General features: G+C 42.9%; 1 protein-coding gene across 3 annotated transcripts in view; it reads left to right on the top strand.

Moving 5' to 3' along the window:
• Positions 1-21,492, top strand: part of GPBP1L1 (GC-rich promoter binding protein 1 like 1) — a 32,750-nt gene that overhangs the window by 476 nt on the left and 10,782 nt on the right. The window contains exons 1-8 of one of the 3 annotated variants that reach the window (XM_021405592.1): positions 362-473; positions 10,450-10,554; positions 14,075-14,975; positions 15,833-15,947; positions 16,688-16,817; positions 17,180-17,463; positions 20,042-20,114; positions 21,296-21,489. In XM_021405592.1, coding sequence (XP_021261267.1) covers positions 15,888-15,947; positions 16,688-16,817; positions 17,180-17,463; positions 20,042-20,114; positions 21,296-21,489 — 741 coding nt within the window. In that variant the 5' untranslated portion in view covers positions 362-473; positions 10,450-10,554; positions 14,075-14,975; positions 15,833-15,887. Of the gene's footprint in view, positions 1-361; positions 474-10,449; positions 10,555-14,074; positions 14,976-15,832; positions 15,948-16,687; positions 16,818-17,179; positions 17,464-20,041; positions 20,115-21,295; positions 21,490-21,492 lie in introns of those variants that run through there. The other 2 variants (XM_021405591.1, XM_021405593.1) reach the window with 2 other exon arrangements.

The raw sequence follows: 21,492 nt of genomic DNA, 5'->3' as shown, positions 1-21,492 counted from the left end.
CGGGGCCGAGCTCCGCGTTTATTGTTTCCTGCCTCGGCGGAAAGTTTGCGGCGCCTGACACCGCTCCGCTCGCGGTGCGCCGCGTCACGGAGGGGCGCGGGGGCAGAGCCGGGGGTAAAGTCCCCGGGGCCGGGCCGGGCTTCGTGCGCGGCGGCGCCGCGAGCGCGAGTTGGAAACGAAAGTGGGAGAGTCGGGACGGGGCCTATCCGCCGCCGTTCCGTAGCGAGGGGGGGGAGGTCGGCGGCGACGCGCGCGCCCGGCCCGGCGGCGAGAGGCCGGGACCCCCGGGTGCCGTGCTCCCGGCCGCGTGCGGCTCCGGGTGGCGGCGCGGGGCGCGGTGCCAACTGCCGGGCAGTGCCGGCCGGGCTGCGGGCCGCCTCCTGAGGGCTTCGAGTTCTGGTCCCCATCGAACCGCGTTGCAACGACTTCAGAGCGGCCGCCTGCATGGGCTGCGAGCTCTTCGGCGGCTCGAGGTGAGCGGCCGCTGCCGAAATCGTTCCGGCCCCGGTGCGATTTCTTAAAAACGGGGGCTGCGAATCGCGTCGGATAAGCTGACCGGGTCAGCCGGCGCTGCCTTCCCTGCCCTCGAGCTCCGGCTGACACAGGCGTTAGTAATGCTGATAATATTCCGGAAGGTTGGAAGCGGCCGAGGGAGGGACGTAAACACGGGGTGGGAGCGCACCTGGGTGGCTCGGAGCACGCGGGTGCGGCTGCGGCGGGGCCCGGCGCCTCCTGCCAGCATCCCGGCTGCGACCGAGAGCGCTGCTGGGAGCGGCAGCGCGTGGGGGTGCGATTCCTCTTCTCTGCGCTCGTGTCTGGGGACCGGTGTTGGCAACGTGCAGTCTGCGAGTCAGAAAAGAAACAGGTGTAGGGCAGGAGAGAGAGGAAATAACATCACCACGGTCAACAAAAATAGCTTTTTTTTTTTTTTTAATGTTCAGATCTTTTATAGAGAAAACTACCTTAAGAGAACTTTTAAAAGTTTTTTTCTAGATTGGGAAAGCATTAGTTGGCATTTTCCTCATTTACTTAAAGCTGCTTCTAAGGAAGCACGGCCTTTGCATATTTCATACATCTGGTTTGTAGACTTAATCCTGTGTGGCACAGAAGTTTCCATTGCAGATATTCTACTCGGACTTGAAGTGAAAATATGCAGGGAACAGATGGCATTTAGAAAAAAAGAAGTCCTGTTTGTTGGTTGTTTTTCTTTTTTCTATGAATGTTTCTGAGATAAAGAGAAGCAGCGTGTGGATGTGATACATATTGCAAACCGAGTGGAAGCGCACACTGTGCCGAGTGCGGGGAGAAACGCGTTCCTTGCAGAATGTGTTTGCAGGTTACGGTCACCTTGTGTCACCGATGTGACTGCTTGGTGCTTGGCCTGAGTGCCTCTTGAAATTCATGTTTTAAATAAGGGGATGAAGTCACTAAAGGAAACTAATCTTCACAAGCAGCTTTGGGAAATGTTAAAAATACTTTGAGAGCTGTGGATTAGCTTTTTTTTTTTTTTAAGAAAAAAGTACAAGTGGATGGATCTGTGAATTTCTTTAGGAGTGTGGGATGTTGGATAGCGAAGACAAGAGTGTCACTAAGAGAACAAACACTTTACTGAATCAAGAGTTGTCTTTTTTTTTTTAACATACTTTAAACGTTAGGGGATTTTTGAAGCTGCTGAATGGGTTTGGTTGCAGAGTGCGCTTCGGGGCGTGCTTTATTCGTTTGTCTGTATGAGCAGATTGGGAAGGAGCTGGTTATGTTAAGCGGAGCTAAAACGCGAAGCACTCTTTTCAGCAAAGTGCTGGTGGTTCCTGCACTGGTCCGGCTTTGTCTGTGAGAACACAAACGTGGGATGGCTGTTGCTGTAGGTTACAACGAGCAAGGTCATCGCGAGCGAGCTCTCCAGCTGGTGAGGCGCTCTGCGTGCAGGGGAGTTTCTTTGCAGTTTGCAAGTCCTGTGCTAACTTATTTGAGATTAACTGCTTTCCATCTGGCTCAGATGTTGTCCTGCCAACGCGGCAGGGTAAGGAGCTCTTGCAGTGTCACTTCTGCAGCGCCTGGCATTCCGAGTAAGCGGTGCGCGTCTTACTTTTGTGGAGTCACGCCGGTTGGGGTTCTCCTCACTTGTCAGGTTTGACGAAAGCCAGCGGAGTTGGCAGAAACGCGGTGCTGCTCGGAGCGCCTCCGGAACGCCAGGATGTTGTTTAACTTGTGTTCTGGAAGGTAGCGTGTTCCTGTGAGAATGTGCCAAACTTTAACGAGTTATTGTATGGTCAGAGGGTAAATTTACATTTTTGGGAGTGGATTTAGATGGGCCGATAGCGGCCAAATACTCACTGTCCTATGTGTGTATGTGCAAACACTGTGCAGGCTGAAAAGTTTTGGTCGTGTCAAGGCCACTACTGTGGCAGTAAATGGGGAGGAAAGCCTGTCAGCTGCATTAATCTTATACATATTAGCAATCAGATGACGTTATTACAAATTGGAATTTCTTGGTTAAAGCATGCTTAACTTTTTTCAGTTCCCACCTTTTCTAGCTGGGCTTCAGAAGCATTTGGCAAAGAGAAGAACTTCAGTGCTTTATACTTGTCAGGCTTTTCTGTAATTAAGCAGCAAAAAGACTTTGTGGAGTGTCGGTGTACGCAGTTCCCTAAAATGACTAATGTGAAATGGTTGCGCTCCCAAGGTTTGGCTTAGGAAAAACCCTTTGAACCAGTGCATCCAGACGTGAGTGAGATTTTGTTCAAGAAGTGATGATCGGGTGCAGGTAGTTTGTAGGATATGACCCAACTCCTCTGGGACTTCTGTACGCTAGAGGGCTCACCGGGAGCTACTGAAGTCCTAGGGATAGGGTCATTCTGGCAACAACGCCAGCAGCTTTTTATTTGTTTTTAATTCCATCTTTGAATCTTGTGCTCCGTTTATGTTTGGTGCTTTCATTGCCTTACTCTCCACCTTGAAAGGAGCATCACAGCTTCATGGTGCGATGCTGGTGCCTCTTGATGAGCAAGGATGTGTGCACATAGAGTGTTTGTATAATAACTGTCTAGCTTAAGGTCCTTGGTTTTTGGAATCTTTCTAATACAAGAAGTGATGCAATACTTTCATGAATTTCCCATGGAGCAGTTTTATTTTCAGCATCTGCTGCAGGTTCAGGTAGATATTGTCAGAGGAGAGTAATGGTGTGGCCAGGGCTGGCTGATGCTGGGCGCAGAGGCTTAGTGTGGCAGGGGCAGCTTTCCTGGGCATCTATGTGACCCACATAGCACACAGCATGTGACAGTGACCATAGTGCTCTGGAGCTTTGTCATCCTTAGTTCCTAATGAGCAACTCTCTTGTAAACAAAGGGCCGAGTCTGCCGTGGGGCATCTGCTGTTCTTTTGAGCACAGAGATTATCGATACCCAGAAAGTTGCGGGTGAGTTTATGGTGAAGTTTGCAGCAGACCTCTAGCTGTAAGCACTCTGGAAAGAGCGTTCTGCCATTGTGTTCCAGTGCACCATCCATCACCAGGGCATTAAGCAGTATTCACGTGAGGTGGTCTGAAAAGTCCTTCGATGCTAATCTTTAAAAACTCGATGGGGGAATTTTTGTACCCTGCAAATGTTAAATATATTACGCTCTTGACTTTTGGTTCTGGAATACTGTCTTTCCTCTATTTTGAGTTCTATTTAAGTAGATAAATCAGTTAAAGAGGACATAAATGTCTTGAGATTGGCTGGGCGTTATGGAATGCATCCCACAGTACTTCAGGAGCTGAGAGTCTGTGGGGATGGGAGAAGTTCCAGGATGCTGAGAAGTGGTGAGGAGCGCATCCACTCCCAGCATTTGGAAGAAGACAAGACACGAGTCTGTCTGTTCAACTCATCTTGTCACAGAGGGACAAGTGACAAGTGTTCGCATCAGGAGTCTCTGCTGGGTCGTGTACTGTTTGCTGGTTTTGCTTTTCTGTATTGGAATGATATTGTTAGTAAGCACACAGATGGTATGATCTTGACAAATTCAAGAAGTGGTCTGAAATCAATACTGTTTACTGTAGATGAGGATCAAATTATAAGCTTTAGGAGTATTACCTTATACAGACAAGTAGCAGCTGGCTAGGCAGCAGTTCTGTGAGAGAGTATTTGGGGTTTGTAGTGGTTCCTAAATTGCCCTGAATCAGCAGCATTGCTGTCATGAAAATTCACTTGTCATACTGGAGTACATAGAAGCGTCGTAAATAAGGTAATGAAGCAGTTTTTCCATTCCACCAGGGAGTGGTAGGTCTCCAGCTAAAGTGTTCTGTTCAGTTTATGGCATTGTCAGGCTTTGAGAAGGTTATGACTGGGTGAGAAGAACTGTAACGAGGGCCTGAAAAGAGAACCCCCGCATGAGGACTGAAAAACTGTTGAGCTGTGGCATGGTTTTGTACCGCTTGTGATTCATCAGACATCAGCAGGTTAAGGTTACCTGCGGGTGGAGGTGGGAGCCAGCTCTGCTGTCCTGTCACCGTCTGCAAGCTGTCAGGCATGGTAGGTGGGTCACATTCGTTGTTATCACTGTCAGTACTTTGAACCTGAATAGCTTCAGCAGTAAAATTGGAGTGGTTGTGACATTTGTTTATTTATTATGGAAAAACACATCTATGTTCAGTCATATAATACAATGTTACATCCTTTTTCTGCTGGGATGTGGGGGAGGTACTGACCTGGATAGGAGATGTCTTCAGAGGTGGCTGCAAAAAAAGGTGAAGTTGCCACGTCCCTGCTGAGCAGAGCAGGTAGTTAGGAGCTGAGGTGGCAGCTGGAGGAGTTTAGTTGGGCACTGGCTGCAGGGACAGGCTTCCAAGCCGTAGGAGCAGCTAAAACAGATTGTAGAGAGACACTGGAGAGTGCTGATATGGTAATCTTTTTTGATGTACAGCTCCTAAAAAAAATAGTCCAATGTAGATGTGAATACCTGCATAATGAATTCCAGTCCACTGATAATAAACTTGTTTTTCTGATAATTTTTGAGACTTTAAGGATTAATCTTGGGATCATTTTTTGGACCTCCGCTGTCTAAAGATGACTGTACAAATTCTTCTGGGAGACACTGTTTAATTTATTTTCAAAGACATCTGACGTGAGAGAGTAGAACTAAGGACTTCTAAGCCTCAGGAGAAGAGGGTGATTTGTGAAACCTCTTAGGGTTCTTCCCAGGTGCTTTCCTGGTATTCCGTAGCTTGCTCTGGGGTAGAAGAATGGCATTGCTGAACTCCGGGCTCACACAGTGTACCTGCAGAATAGCAAGGCAGTAATTCTCTGCAATACTTCAAGACAAACTCCAAGCAGTTGGACAATACGTTGTCCTTATCTCCTTAATTTATTTTGTGGAAGTCTGTCAGGGCTTCGCTTCCCAGATGACAGAGCTCTCACAAAATGCTGTGAGCACCCGGAGAGGATCTCCCTGCCAGATAGAGCCGGTCAGCACGTCACAGGGCTGGGCAGCACTTGTTCCTATTCTTCATTTTCAAGGCCAAGACCAAACAAGTGGAATATTTATGCAGTTTCTTTTCTACGTGTAGGACTTGTTTTAAACTGGGTTGTCTTCAGTGGCATTTCTGCCTCAGTGTTTGCTAATACTTTGTTAGGGAAAATGCTGAAAATTTTAAGCTGGTGAAAGGGAAAACATAACAAAGAGCGTAAAAGTTGTAAATGATAACACGGGTGTCGTATACATGCAGAGAAGTGCTGAGTGAACGTGTCTTCGTCGTGTCATAGTCACAGACGGATAAATACTGAGTTTCTTCAAATTGTCCTGGACTTGAGGTAAAACGGTTTGGAGATAATCCCATAATAAGTGGAGGGAGGGGTGGAGATGGTGTTAGTCCTGGTGTCTGGGGCAGGGAGTAGCAACAACTGGAATGTGCTGCCCTCCCAGTTTATAGTGCTGGTCTTGTAGGGCTGGGGAAATGGCATTGAGGGGAAGAATTACTGTAATACCCTTTGGGAGAAGGGTCTTTTACTTCTGGATGTCCTTCTCTCTTCGTTTCACTGACTGTTTTTTTCTCTTTGCAAGTGACGTGCCTTCTGTTCTTTTCTTATCCTTCATCAGGAATGCAGCTCCGTACTTCCCTGTACGAGATCTATAGTCTGGCTTGCCTTGACACAAATATTTGATATACTCTGGTTGTATTTAATGTTCTTTTCGGAAGGAAATACATTTTTTCTCAGCTCCAAACTGAATATATTTAAATGTAGATGTGCTGTGGTAGTTTAAATGACACTGGTAAAATACTGAGTTACAAAATTCTCATGGTAGGCAACACTCATCCCATTCTTTTAAGGTATTGGAGGACTTCTTGTTTCGTTTCTGCTTGCCATCAATATCTCTAGGAGGCAGGTAGGCAGGAGGTATGTAGCGTGCAGCAGGGATAAGGCAGCAATTCCATATTTGTAATTCTTTCCTTATGATGAGGAGCATCATCCTAGTGTACGTTACAAAGAGTCATGAGGCTCTGGGCAGGCTGTACGGATACGCTGTTCAGTGCCATGACAAGGTTTTCTGCTTTGTAATGCTCAGCCCTGTGCTGACCTCAGGTGCTTTCCAAAGGTCTGTAGATGAAAGTGCACTGTGAAATGGATTTTTGTTTTTTTTTCTCTACAGAAGCTAAAGAGACCTTTGGATCTGATGAAAACTAGCAGAATGCCTTCTCCAGTTTTTAAAATACCTCACATCACAAAATGCTAAAACTGTTTGAAAGTTCAGAACATTTAAAGCATAACACTGTTTAAATTATGGGTGTGGGGTGTTATTTTGTTATCAGTAATGTCAGTGGCCAGGCTTGTTGAACAGCAGATATGTATGAAACACCCAGGACTCCCCTTCATGCAGTAGGGGACAGCAGTGAGCAGGCTTTACTGTGTTGGGTAACTACTGCAGTTCTCCAATATAAGCAGCACTAAGGACTCTTAAAGGGACACCAGAAAGGAGTGCAGTCATAAATGGCACAGGAGAGGTGCGTAAGGGATGACACTATCGCCAGCGACTGCAGGGTATGCAAACTCAGGGAATAATCGTTTGTAGGCACGGTATCTATGTCCCAGTCTGTGCCTGTTAGATGCTGAGTCTTCTCATTTCTCTGTGTTTAAAATAGTACTATCTTTGGACTCGGTGTAAACTCTTCAGATCCCACTGGAATGATTCAGTTGCAGATTTCAAGTTGCAAGTTCAAACTTGCTGAGGTTCTGAGCCTCGTTGCCTTACTTCAGGCTATTGTAAAGGCTCCCCAGAAGCAGTCTTTTCCAAAGTGTGCTTTGGGCTTTTGCACTAAACGCTTCTTGCGTTTGTAGGCAGACGTGCTGCTGTTGGGGACTGTGGTCTGCTTGGTGTAGCATTGCTAAAGCTGAGTTGTTTGGCAGCGGTGTTTCCTTGCTTGATGGAGAATCTTTCTGTTGCTGTAATCCTGGAAGTCACTTTTGTACGATTTGGTTATGTTACTCTCGCACATCTTTGTGTCTTTGCTGGTAAGAAAGAGCTGACCTCCTTTCCCCAGACCTCGCTGTTTTCCCACTGTCGGTGATTATTCACAAGCCCAGGCTGTGCAAGGTGTGTGGTGGGATGGGTGCACGTATCTGTTTGAGACATTCCGAAGGAGGTAGGACTTGGTCAGCGTGACCTTAGAAATGGGAAGAAAGCAGTGAGTGGAGAGTTGTTCATGAAGCACCACTGTACCAGGCACCAGCAGGAGGCCTGTCAGTTCTGCAAAGGACTTTAAGGTATGGATCTGTCCATGTGGACCTTTCTCAACCCGTTTTCACATCATTGAAATTAGTCATCTGCTTTGGAACGGTGGTCAGATCACAGGTGAGGATTTCTCCCAGCCCCTACCTGTTACTCTGGAAAACCATCTGCATGGACAGGCTTCTGGTGTTGTCACCGTGGCACACACACACGTGCAGTGCTGTTTATGGAGCGCAGCGCAGTTCTGGTGGTTCTGCGGGACAGATTAATTTGCTTTAAACTTGAAAAGTAAGTTGTTCATCTTTCAGCAGCAGATGGTTTTCATACACACAGGAAAGAAGTTTAATATCTGCATTTATTTGGGAAGATTTTTTGATGCATTATTAGCATTTCAACACGTCACGTATGGTTTTAATGGGCTCAAATTTCCATAGCTCTGTAGATCCAACTTGAGTGATGCTGTGCATTTTTAGATGTTAGATTTTTCAGCCAACAGATACAATTCAAGCAACATTTTTTATTGCTATTTTTAATTAATGTAATAGCCATTTGTGTTCAGATAACCTTTTGGGGGTCTGGTTGTGTGGTGTCACAGACAAAGAAGGGTGGCAGCTCGGTGTCACTGCGGCACACCCCGGGATGGGGAGCACTACCGGTTGTACGTGTCGTTCTGGAACACCCACGCCAGTCCTCCAAGCACAGCCGTGTTTCAGCAGGAGGACGGGCTGAAGGTGTGTCTAGACAATTGTCTTAATGGAGGCTGAAAGCAGAACGAAAGTAAGTTTGTTTTGCAGACGCTTTGTGTAGGTGCAAATAACCCATCTCAACCGGAGGAGATTCAGCTCAGCAGTCGTTATGACAACTATTGAACTCGTAATGCTGCAGTTGTCTTTTATAGGAAGGCCCAATAGCACATGCAAGGCTGAAGCAAGATTTGTAATTATGCTATTTTAAAATAACTATGTGCACAAATGTGATTATCTTAATGGGAAAAAAAGTTCTATTAATACCAAGCCGTGTTCTCTTTGAGTTTTTTGTTTGCCAGCTAACTTGCACCTCGTAAATGACACTCTACTCTAAAGAGTAGCTAAGTAGGAAGATCTTTTGTGTACGTTTAGCCATATCTGCTTGATTTAATAACTTTAAAAGAGCTGCACAGAAAGAAAACTGATGAGGGAAGTAAATTCTGTTCTGCCTTATGCATCCATTAAATTTCTGAATGCATTTGCACCCCAGCTGACATCTGATCTTTAGGAATACTGTTGAAATCCCAGTTGAGTTCGTAAAGATGACCAGTTAGAAGAACAAATCTTCTTTTTAAGCAAACGCATTCTATTTAGAGAAATACATAGAAAGGCAGTGAGGTGGACTGAAATCGTGGCAGGGATAGACAGATACTGTCTCTGGCCTGTTATTGCTGCTGTTTGCTGGATTGATAAATGGATAATGAAGGGTAGAAGTTTATCCACTTGTTTTCAGTAGGGGCTCCAAGACTTGGATTTGCTCCTGCAGGAGAGGAGGAATGGAATTTGGCGCTGTGCTTGATAGGGTCCTACATAAATAGAGTTGAAGGGACCTGAGGAGGCTTGCAAAGAATACCGAAGCAGAAGAACATCCAGTCAAACTTGGAAATGTGCTGAAATACGTAATGTGAACAAAGGCCAAAAGGGCACGGCTCAGCTGGCGGCCTCGGATCTGGTCGGTAGCTCGGGGCAGCTCTTCTGCCTGGGAGGAGGAGGAGGTAGGAGGTGGGAGAGGAAGTCATAGGAACAATGCGCTGCTGATCGTGCCAATCTCTGCGTTTCCTTAGAGCTTTAGAAACATCTTCATCTATTTCTCATTGTCTTAAGCTCATTTCTCTCATCTTATATTCTTGTGTTATTGAATGCTTCCTTGGTTCCTCCTGTTAGGTTGGTATGGAAGGCTCTGCTTGGCTCTAAGGCTCTGCCTTAGAGATCATCTGTGGTCACACCTGTGTTAAAGTGAAAGTTAAGGGAAGGATTACAGTGCCTGAACAGCTGTTAGGAGCACAGCACAGAAAGAAGAATTATGAATGGGGTATTAGAGGGTGGGTTCTTGACCTGAACTATGTGTGTGTACTTACCTTAATCTGTGTCTCTCTTTTAATTTGAATGTGCCTGCGTGTTCCTTCCATTTTCACATTGAGCCTTTAATATTTACTTAGACAAATACACAGTGACATTTAGTTATATAAAATAGCATTTCATTTCTTTTTCAGTCACTTGTTTCTGACTCCAACGGTAGAAGTATTTCTGTAGCAACAAAAACTTGGGAAAAGACGCTTTAAAAAATAGTTGAAAGGTTTCTAATGCAGCATATTATAATGATCATTTAAATCATTTTTAAAGAGATTAGAACTGTTAGCAAGTGGAACCCAAGTGCTAATACGGAGTTAAATTTTTTATGTACTTATATTACTTGTCAAAAAATGTCTGCCTTTTGATCAATGAAGGAGTGTTTTCGGATGCGTGACAGCCTTTTTCCTTCACCAGAGCTCATTACAGTGAATTTAATTGTTCTGAGAGGAGGTGTGACTTTAGAGCGTCTCATTTGGTGATATTTTCTGCTTCGCATTTCCAGAAATAATTCAAACCTGAACACATGGAAGAGAGAATGGGTTCATTTTGCATTGACAAGCACTTTTGGTCGATTTTTTTTTTTTTTTTTTTGCCTGGAACTGGGAGTGGCTACCGAGGCTGATCTTTGTCCTTGATTCTTTCCTTATAGTGAAGCAGTTAACGAGCAGATTGGCTGAGCCGTGAGTGCAGGACGGGAAGACCGGAGAACGGAGCATTCGGGGTGTGCGTGTTTGCCCCGCGCACGGACCCGCCGGTACGTGGAGGATCTCTTTGCACAGCTGGCAAAGGTCACTTCAGTTCTGCGTGGTAACCAAAAAAAAAAAAAAGAAACAGAACATGATATATGAGGAAAAAGGTTTGAAAAACGCAGAGTTTTGTCGCTCTATAAATTTATCATGCTCTCAGACTGTGAGCATTTCATGCAGTTTTTTGCTAAGGTTGTGAGTGTCGTGTGGAAGTGAATAGGGTGTGGTTGGGCACTGGGAACACAAGGGAACATCCAGTTGAAGCAAGGCTGACATTTTTATTGCCCCAAATGGGCTTCTACACAAAGCACAAGTGAACTCTGCCTCCTCTCATCTGAGACAAAGATGTACGAATGTGTTTGAAAAGAAAACAACAACTTTACACGTTAGCACTGATAATAAAACTGTAATACGAACTGGCTTAAATTCTGCAGAGCTGAGAAGGTATGCTGGGACCTCTGCTGCTATTCATGCTTGTTCTTGCACTTTTTTCTTAATAATTTACTGTAAGTTGCTGTCAGAGAATGTTACTGATGCAGTTTTGGCCTTACTTGTTGTGATTTAGTGATATTGGTGCTGTCAGTGGTATGATAGCTTATGAGAGCGCTGTGTGGATGCGTGGAAGGAATAATGTTGGTCAGGATTCAGCGTGCGTGAGAGAAACCTATGTGCTAATCCTGGAGATTGAAGTGCTTCAGCAGAATTATCTACAGCAATTCATCTAACAGCAAATTCTTGCTTTAGCAGAAAGCGAGCATTGCATTTTCATGTGTCACATACCTTACTCTCTTTGTGACGCTGCATGCAGAGGAAGGGGATGGCTGAAGAGCAGTTTGTTTGTCTGATGGGATTAGGAGCCATCTGCAGGCTGCATTGGCATACAGCCTTCTGCACGCTGCTTGGGCCAGGAAATAAACTCAAGGCACAGCTTTGAATTTCCAATTTGATACCTATCATCTGTATGCTACTTGAAAAGGGTGGAGGTGAGCTTAAGCATCCTGCTTTAATTTGCGGCTCCTTCCTTGCAGATTTTTGTAAGCTCTCCAGTAATGGTGACACCCACGAGTGAGATTGTTTCCAAGTAGAAGTTACATAAGTACCAAAATACTTCTTTAGGAGGTTGGAGAGGATGTGGAGGTCCTTCCTTCAATGAGTGTGAAGTATTTTGGTTCAGCGGTGCCCAGTTCATGGGAATTGCAAATGCATGCTGTTTGTAGGACTTAAACAGCAGTTGTGAGTTGCACCAGCCTGTCTACGTGCACTTGAGATATTGCTCCTTAGTGAGCTGCCCTGCTCCTTAATGAGCTGCCCTGCTCACTGATAATCCTGGGGTACCAAAGTAGCAGATTAAGAGGTCTGAATCTTCTGCGTTGGTGGTTGGAGTTTTGCATGCAGTTTCACCATGCTTCTGGCTGCGCTGAGATAGAAACCCACCTGTTTTGCTGTCTGCTGGTATGCTCTCTTCCATTTCTGGAAAGTACTGGAAGCCTTTCTCTGAAGTGAAACCTGGTTACTGTAATTCAGTTGTGGTTTTACTTCTAAACTCAGACCTCCTTCCTGCTACGAATGGCTACAGAATTCTCTAGTATCTTTTGTCCAGATACCTTTAAATGCAAGGAACAGTTTTGCATGGCTTTTGTTGTTTTGGTCCATCCTTCAGTTCAATGTGAACCATTCTTGAGGTGTATTAAATCAGCATCTTAAATGATATTTCTTGCCTCTGTCAATAGTTTGACACGGCTTAATTGCTATGCAGATTATTCTATAAAGCATATTTATTCAGAGGGTGAAGTAATTAATCTTATATAAATATATTCAACTGTGTGCCGTGTCCCTGTTTTATCCTCCTCTTATGCTGAATTATGTGGTAGCAGCCTCAGAAGGTCACATCTGAAGGAGTTGTACCTGTGCTGAGTTCAGCGTGGAAGGCAAATTGTTTTGTCTGCAGCAGATGTTCCACACCGCACTGTGCACGCTGAAAAATTACCTGTTAATATAGACATAGTTCTTGATAGGGCAGCACTTTCGTCGTTTGCAGTGTCATGACATTTACGAGATTGTGGTACTGGATGTGGTGCTCAGGGAGCTTCCAGGTCTGGATTGTGTATGCCATAACTTCTCTGTTCTTCCCTCGTCATCAACAGCAACATCTCATTTCAGAAAGGTCCCCTTGTTCTTGTGTCGTTGTTTTTGATTCTGTTAAAAGGAATCACCTAGAGGATAAAAATGTGATGATTCTTACAGTATCCCATTTCTTTGTTTATATTCAGCTTCTATCAAAACAGCCTTAAACTCGCACGCACAAAAAAGGCATGCTCAGCAGAGTAAAGAATGGCATAGCAAATGCAACGAAAAGCAGAATTGTTCAAAGAGTGGAACCATACCCAGGCAAGGAAAACAAACCCTGATAAGTCAGAAAGAAAGGCATAATAGGGCATGCCTGAAGGGATCCTGAGAAACAGAATGGCATAAAAACAGCAGTAAATCATTTCAGATGTTTCAGGAATGGTAAACCCATCAGTTTGCTGCTGGTTAGGTAAGATGATTGAAGGGAAAAGAGGCCATAGCAAGAAAAATAGTTGTGTTGTTGCTCCCCGGTCTGGAGGCTCACCTTACAGTGAAGTTGAATTCCGTCAAACTGACGTTTAGATGTTCAGAGTAATCGATAAAAATCAGTAGTAAGAAAATTACTGGTGCCATATGGCATTTGTAAGGCTTGGTGGCAGAGGTCTGGGAGGTGGTGCACGTGACACTTTTGAAAACTGGAAACCAAGGGGAGGAGATTCAGACGAGCTGTGTTACCGGGGACGGAGGTATCGGGGTGGTTGTGGGACCCTTCTGTACAAGCATCTCGTTATTGTTCCGTTCTGATTAAATGGTGTTAAAAATTAATAAGAAAAGTACAATGCCTGGTGTTTTCTGTTAGAAATCCACAGTATGCTCACTTCTTGAATCTTGCATAAAAGCCTAACGTCTTAAAAGGACTGAATTCATAGATGTGGAGGAAAATGACAAGGGTTGCCATTGAGTATCCTTTCGTTCTGCTCTCTGAGTGGAGGCTAGGTGGATCTCTAGTCTTACCTGATACATCCGTTCTTCACATTCCTTACGAGTGTTGGTTTTGCTTCTTTTGACTTTTAGTAAGGCATTGCTACAAATATGATACAAATATCATTGCTACAAATGTTAGGATGATTTTATTTAATAACTTTGTTATTAAATACTTTATTAAAGTTTTGATAGTTTGTGAGACTGAGTTTGTAGACAAAGCTTTCCTATCCTGTCTTACTGCTTCAGTGTCCTCTTAGGGCATTGAAGACTGAGAGTGTGGGTAAAGGGGTTTAACTTTTTTTTTCATTTAGTTTTAGAAGATTAAACTATTTCTGCCTTGGTTGTGATCAGAGATCAAATAGCTTTTGGCACTTATGCAGTAGTTGCTCTGTTTCTCTTTCTGTTCTTCCCTCTAGTCATGATTTATCATGTTTCTGCCACTTGTATTGATGGTTGTGTTTTTGGTTTTTTTTTCAGTGACTACAGTTCCTGTCTCACCTCTTTGATGGAAGAGGACTATGACCCAGAAGTGAACTCTCTACTGTAGAACAAGAAGCTCTTGTGGAATAATTTGTCTCCCTTTAAAAGCAGTATCCAGTCTAGAAAAAATAGAGTAGAAGAGATTATTTTTTGACCTAGCATTTTTCTGTTCATATGACCTATATTTCAGCATGTAAATGGTGAAAAACAGGAATATAAACATTTGTGCCTGCTTTTGAGCTTTACATCAAGTAGTGCTTAGCTTTGTGGAGCATTAACCAAGCTTCGTGAAGTCCAGAGTATATTCATCTAAAAAAGAAAAAAAAAAAACCCTATACTTTTTTTTAGCAAATTTATCTGGTAAAAATGAAGTTTATCTTTTAAGAGCACTTTGGCAGATGCTTCTTATTTAGATCTCAGCATTTAAGGCAAGTGTTTCCATATATCGTTATCCTTTCTCTAGAGTGTCTGGGTTGATCTGCTGCAGACCATGAACTGTCCAGCAGACTTGGGTGTATCTGTTCAGTATTAACCATGGCGATGTTCTGAATGCTGTCGTTCAGGCTTGGCAAACCTTTTTGTAATGTAACTGACTTCTGTAGCACCACGACTAGAGGATATTTAATGAGGTGAACGTAGTCGTGGCTTTTTTTTAAATATAAATTACCTTCTTAGGTTGTTTTTTTTTTTTGGAGTGAGAGTGCAAAAAGAGGTTAAAATGAGCAGCTGAGGGGGTGAAGGGCACAGTTGGCACGAAGTGCGGCCTCTCGTGCTCTGCTTTGAGACGCACTATTGCCTCAAGGCTGGCCTTAGAGTATACTGGAGAAGAAAGGAACCAGAAGTACATTGAAGCACAGAAAAAAAGTGAGGACATTGGACTGGAGAGGCCAAACTCTGGGTGAGTGATCATAAGTATTTTTTTTCTTTGCTTATGTAGTATTGACCTGTTCGTGGCTGAACTGAAGGCTGTAAAAATCAAGTAGAATTGTGAACTGGGGAGCCTTCTACAAAAAAGCAGAATTCAGTTATACAGAGTAGTAGTGGAGTTATGTTTGCTTTGAGCAGTGAAAATTGCTTTGACAAGTTGGAAAGAAGTTTTGGTTTCAGGTTCCTCTGTGAGAGACAAATCTGTTGCTCTTTGGTGGAACTTCTATTAAGATATAGATCTTTCAGCCAGCTTGTGTTCTGTTCCTAGCCACTCGGTTTCTTAGCTGTGAAAGCAGTTTTGACATAGGACGGTCTTTGGAGTGTGGAAGTCAGTGGGTTGGGATACAGTTTTAAGCTGGGGTGCAGGAGCTGGCATGTGGTTGATCTTTCAGGACTCTGATCTCCTCTCAGTGTCTCTGTCAGCATCGTGGGCTTGATCGTGTTTAATTTACAGCCTCTGGACTAAAATATGAAGTGACCACTCTTTTGTAGACTGTTAGACAAAGAAGAGTGGAGGAATGTACCCCAAATTCTGGCATGTCTTGGTTTTACAGATCAGTGACGTATGCTGTTTGTTCTGTCTTCATCCATCTCCAGACCTACCCTATCATGGATTTTGTAGGTGTGGTTTAAAATGGAATTATAAACAGGAAGTAGGTGGGAATGTTTGAAGTTCTTACCTGTTTTGATCAGAGGAACAAAGCAGGAAAAAAGTCATTTTCAAGTGCAGTACAAAAAACTACAGTGCTTTTTCCCCTCTTAGGAGTATAGACCAGGTTTTAGGTTTTGAAAAAAGTGGCAGTCAGGGAATGTTCTTTTCATTTACAGATCCTGGCCATGAGGTTTGATGCCTCATTTTATTGAAGGGAGACACTGGACCTAAATGGCGCAGCATGACTTTGTTCCTGCCTGGCTTAACTTCTCAACACCACAGTCAACCAAGGTAACTTTGTGACAGATCACGTGCTCTCATAGCTATGGTAATATTTATACGCTTACCCCAGTGTTAGACTGAACTTAAAATGTTTGTGGGTTTTTTTACAACTACTTTTGTGATTTTAAAGAAGTCTTTTGGAAACATTAAGGTGAAATTTTTTTTGTTTGTTTGTTTCAACAAGTGTATCCCTTTTATTTCAGAGGAAATATCCTTTGCATTCAGACATGGCAGTAGTTCAGTGTCATTGTGCTGAGACTTGAGTGGAATCCTAAGTAGGAAATTGTTAAAGAAGGCCCCCCCAAATATGTGCGGTGGTCAAGACTTGAGCTGCCACTCACAACTCAGGATATAATTTTTTGGTTTGATATATGAAAGTAATGTGGCTGTTGCTATGTAGTACACTGATAAGCCTTGGGCTCTAACTCCAGATTCAGAAATGCTATTTAGTTGGCTGATTTTTTTACTGGTGTTTTTTACAACTTTAAAATTGAAGTTTCGTCTGATTCCCGAAGAAACTTAGGTTGACCCAGGAGGTCTCTTTTAGGACTTCAGTGACTTTTGCATTACTTGCAAATGGCAGTGATGAAAAATATTTTAATGGCTAACCAGGTCACGATGGACGAGGTTCAGGTGATTGTTGATGTCATTGGCTGAGCTGTGCAGATACGGATGCTGTGTTGAAAACTAGTACAGGCACGTGGGCTTGGGAGTGTTTTATTACATGACCTTTTTCTTTCTACCTGTAGTCCCCTGCAGCCACCTTTGAGAAACATGGAGAGCATCTTCCACGGGGAGAAGGGCGCTTTGGGGTGAGCCGAAGGAGACACAACTCTTCTGATGGATTTTTCAATAATGGGCCCCTCCGAACTGCAGGAGGTAAGTAGGAGGGACTGGAATGCAGTCTGAGGGCAGGTGTTTTGGAGTACTTCACGGAACGAAGAATTCTGCAGAATAGAAACATTTTTTCGAAACTCTACCTTTCAAAACATCCCGTGAGAAATTTGCAGTATTCTATTCTCCCATGACACGTGCCAAGGCCTTAAGGGGTTTCTGTGGAAGCTGTGTGTGCATTGTATAGCTTGGTTTATTTGGGGGGATAATCACACAGTAGTTTAATAAGCTTGGCCTAGGAGTTACTTAGTGAACACTGACTTAACAAGAAAAACAGTCTATTATTTCCAGTATTCTGCATGCAGTCTTGACGATTTTTATTTGAATACTTCTCTCCTTTTGTTTAGACTGCTGGCATCAGCCATCCCTTCTCCGCCATGATTCTGTAGATTCTGGTGTTTCTAAAGGAGCTCATGTTGGGCTTTCTGGCAGTCAGCCTGGCTGGCATGGTCCTTCACGGGGCCATGATGGCGTGAACCAGCGTGGTGGAGGAGGAACTGGAGTTCATCGCCACTGGAATGGCAACTTCCATTCTCGGAAAAGTTCTGCCTTTCAAGAAAAGCTGCCTGTTGAAGCCAGGGAAGAGAAGAAGGAAGACAAAGAGCATTTGCAATTCGAGGAAGAAGACTTTGTAAGTGTGTAGCTTCTCACTACAAGTGGCAGCTGTGAAAAGTTGGCTTTTCAGATTTCATTTTTATTATCATTAACAGATTGCTAGGATCTAGAGTTGCATTCCATTTAATGTTTGAGATCACTAGGGATTTAACAATGATTCCAGTGCTTGCAGGATACTAATTGATACCCAGAGACCTGGGGGCTTGATGACCATGTTACATTAGTGGTTTTGGCACATTATTATATTTTGCCAAGTGGTCATTTTGAACTTGAAGACAGCTTTGTAACACTCAAGTCAGATCTTCAGTGGAATTCCAAAGGTGATGCTTTGATCTGCTACAAGAATAGTAGCTATGCTGCCTTTGTGGCTTTGCTTACAAAGCCTTTTTTGCTCTTAAGTACGTCTGTACAGCTTATCTTCAGTCTTCTTGCTGTTCCTGTCTCCTGTTCTGGTACATGCTGGTGTGTGTGTGATAACCTCCCCCAGCTTGTTCATGACGTGTGTCCAGACCTTTTCAACCATCTTTCTTAAAACATCTGGAATAGTTTTTTTTGTCTGAGATATTTTCTCATCTCTCTGTGAATCAGTGTTTCTTCAGCCATTTCTTCCATCAGTGTCTACAGTTCATCAACCTTCTTTCTCCAGCATTCTGATTCGCGTGGTGTTGTCAGTTATAGTCTCTCTTATCCTGGCTCTGTTTTTACTGGAATACCTTTAGTTTTCAAAACTTCCCCAAGTATAAAGATGTAAGCACCGTTTCTGCTTTTTCTTTCCAATTTAGTTTCTTCTTGTCCTGCTGTCACCCCTTATGAAGATCTAATTTTTATCAGACCGTGATTTTTGCTTTTTTGCATCTTGTTTCTCACTTTCTCCAGGCTCTAGTTGATCCATGTAATGAGGCCAATATTATGTGTATCTATCTGGTAACTCAGTCTGTCCTCCTGATGTGATTCCTCCGACTTCATCTTCAGTGCTCAAGCCATTGCCGCCTCCAGTCAAGAGAGTTTCTAGTGATAGTGTGCACACTTGTGTATATCATCTTGAGCTTTTTGCTTCCTTCTTCAGTTTTTATTTTTGGAAGGCTGTTTATATCTGAAATTCTCATGGCAGTTTGATGTTACTGCTTCTGTTTGGAAGGTTAGAAGTTGGAGTGAATTATATGAATGCCATGCAGATGCTCCAGGACAGAATCTAGTGTCTCAGCTTAAATTGCTACAAGAGCCAGTTTGATTTAAATTGCTGTGTTTTTCACTGGAGTGCCTAGGGAGTGATTGCATGCTCTTGTTCAGCTGCTTCTGCTGTAGGAGTGGTAGCCTGCATCAGAGCTTGGTTAACAGCTGGAGATCAGTGATGAAGCTTACCTGTAGATTTGTTAATCTGATTTCTCAAGCATGCTATAAGCTGGTTCTTTAGACTGTCAAAAGCCTCTTGAAATGTAGAAAGTTATTGTAATGATTGCAGCTGCACTGTTGTAGTCTATCTTAATCTAAATATTTCTTCATTCTCTTCAGTACCTTGATAAGTGTCTTTCTCCTACCACATGGCTCTTTTCTCTGTAAATACATTTTCCTTTTTTTTTCTCCAAAGAAGATAATACCTTGCACTTACTGTCTAGTAGCAAACTTTGCTAAATGACTCCTATCATCTTTGCCATAGTGGTGAAACTAAGGTATGCTGTGTTTAAGTATGTAGCTTTTAGGCCTGTGTGGCTGGCAGGGTGGGAATGCTTCCCCAAAGGTCTGTAAAACAGGCTGTTGTTCTGAGTTCTGTGGTGTGAGCACCACCACTGTAAAACTGAGCTGTAACTAAAAAGTGAAGCACTGAAACAGGAATTTCTAGGGTCTGAGGAAGGAATTCATGCTGAGGTGTAGTATTTGTTCCTAATTCTTATAGAGCAGGAATGCCTAGTACTTCAGAAGCTCGTTATTAGAGACTTATGCCGTAGCTATAGTAGCTAACATATGAAAAAATCACTAAAAAGAGGAAAAAGATGGCTTTATTTTGAACTGAACTTACTTGGGATGGGGGAAGAGGAATAGCATCAGGAGCATTTGTCATTGAATGCTTGGATTTTCTGTACTCTTCTTTGAGCTTGAACATGTCCTTAGTTGTTCCACTAAGTTCTGATACTGAATCACAGGTAAGTCCATAGAGAGCAGTGGGTCTGAATGCAGTTTTGCCCTGAAAAGTGGATTCTGTAGTTCAACATGCATAGTTCAGCTTTTTTGTCTATAAATATATAGACTTTCTCATTTTTCTTTTTTTATTAGGAACCCAGTATTACCAGACTGACTGATGATTAAATGCCTGAATCTTCTATGGGTATATCAGTTTGCTGTGTAGTAGAACACTGAAGGGCCTGTCCTAAACTTTAACAGTTCTGCTGGAAATACTGCAAAAGCAAATGAGAATATGAACTTGAGCTTTTTAGATGTCTTCTGACAGAGCTCTCTTGTTGTAACTCGGGTGCTGTTTGGAGGAATATACTGTGGTTTCCTAGAAGCATGTTATACTAATACAAAATCCTTTTTTTGTTACATACAATATGATGAATATACTCAGTTGTATGTTTTGGTTTTTTGTTTATTTACAGCCATCTTTGAATCCAGAAGCTGGAAGACACAACAACCAGAACAAACCTTTAGGGACACCTTCTGGAGTATGGGGTAGGTAAAGTTATTTATTTTGCTGTCTGGGATGCTGACACCAAAGCAGAGCGTGATAAATATTATTAACTATATATAACTATTTATTAAATGTTATTAAATGAAACTAATCTTTAAATGCTAGTTGTTCACTCAGAGAGGAGCTGGGAGTCTTACCTGACAGTTTCCAACTTTTTCTCCTTCCCCATTTTCTTCTTTGTTACAAATCTCTTCACCTTTTTGTCTGATTGAAACTGTACTTGTCATACAGAACTGCTTGTGGCAGTAGTGTCACTGTTCTGCATTTGCTTCGTGTCTTGCTGCAGTTACAATTTCATTCAAGCATCACTTGAAGGGCAAAGCAGATTTGAGTGAATTAGTTTGAGTGAATTTGAGTTCCTAGGCTGTCATCTTCACATTGGAAATACAGCAAAACTGTCGTAACTCTGCAGTTCAGTTTCATTTGCTTTTTTAATCTCAGAATTGACTTGGTTTTGATTCTGATGTGGTATGGGGAATGCCTATTTAAGAAAAATAAAAATGTAAACAAGTTGTTACTTCCATCAACTAAGTACAGGTTTGTTACTCTCTAATTAAAATATAATTAGATTCATGGGACTAAGCACTGTAAATAGTAAAAATATTATAATGAAAGGAAAAAATGATAAAAAGAAAAACCTTCTTACTAGATTGTTGTTTTTATAAGCGTGTCAGGTACTTGCTGTTCTGCTTAAAAGAAAAAGATGATTGGGATTTCTGGAATTTTTTTGCTTTTTATGCTAATACTTAAGTTATTCTGTTCTTGAAAATGTGTTTGTTTGTGCTCAGAAGTACTAACTGTGCTTGTTTGCATGAGCTCTGCATCTTTTAAGATGTAAGTTACACAAAATATTTTTTAGTGAGTTAACAGCTGATCCGTGGTTGCTCAAGAAAGTACTAATATCTGTTCTGATCTCTGTTTTATAGTGGAAGGTTGTTAGCTGATGTCACTGTAGGCTTTTCACTTCTCAGTCAAGGGAGCTGTTGTGGTTAAGTGAAGAAAGATTGGACTTCAACATCCTTATCTATTATCTCTTCTCAAAACTGAAACAAAAGAATCAGATGTAATGTCTTAAGATTTAGAGGGGAGAAACTGGAGTATTATACTAAGCCTGTATGAAACAGAACATTTGTATTTCAAATTCTTTGTTTTATTTTTACAGAAAACCCCCCTAGTGCCAAGCAACCTACCAAGATGCTGGTCATCAAAAAGGTTTCAAAAGAGGATCCTGCTGCTGCCTTCTCAGCTGCATTTACATCACCTGTTTCTCACCTGGCAAATGGCAACAAAGCCACCACCATTGTCCCAAGTGTCTACAAAAATCTGGTTCCTAAACCTGCAGCTCCTCCTTCCAAGGTA

The sequence above is a fragment of the Numida meleagris genome, chromosome 7, assembly GCF_002078875.1.
Source record: "Numida meleagris isolate 19003 breed g44 Domestic line chromosome 7, NumMel1.0, whole genome shotgun sequence".
Taxonomy (NCBI): Eukaryota; Metazoa; Chordata; class Aves; order Galliformes; family Numididae; genus Numida; species Numida meleagris.
The sequence above is the reverse complement of the archived record's forward strand: the minus strand, read 5'-3'. Positions and strand labels throughout refer to the sequence as shown.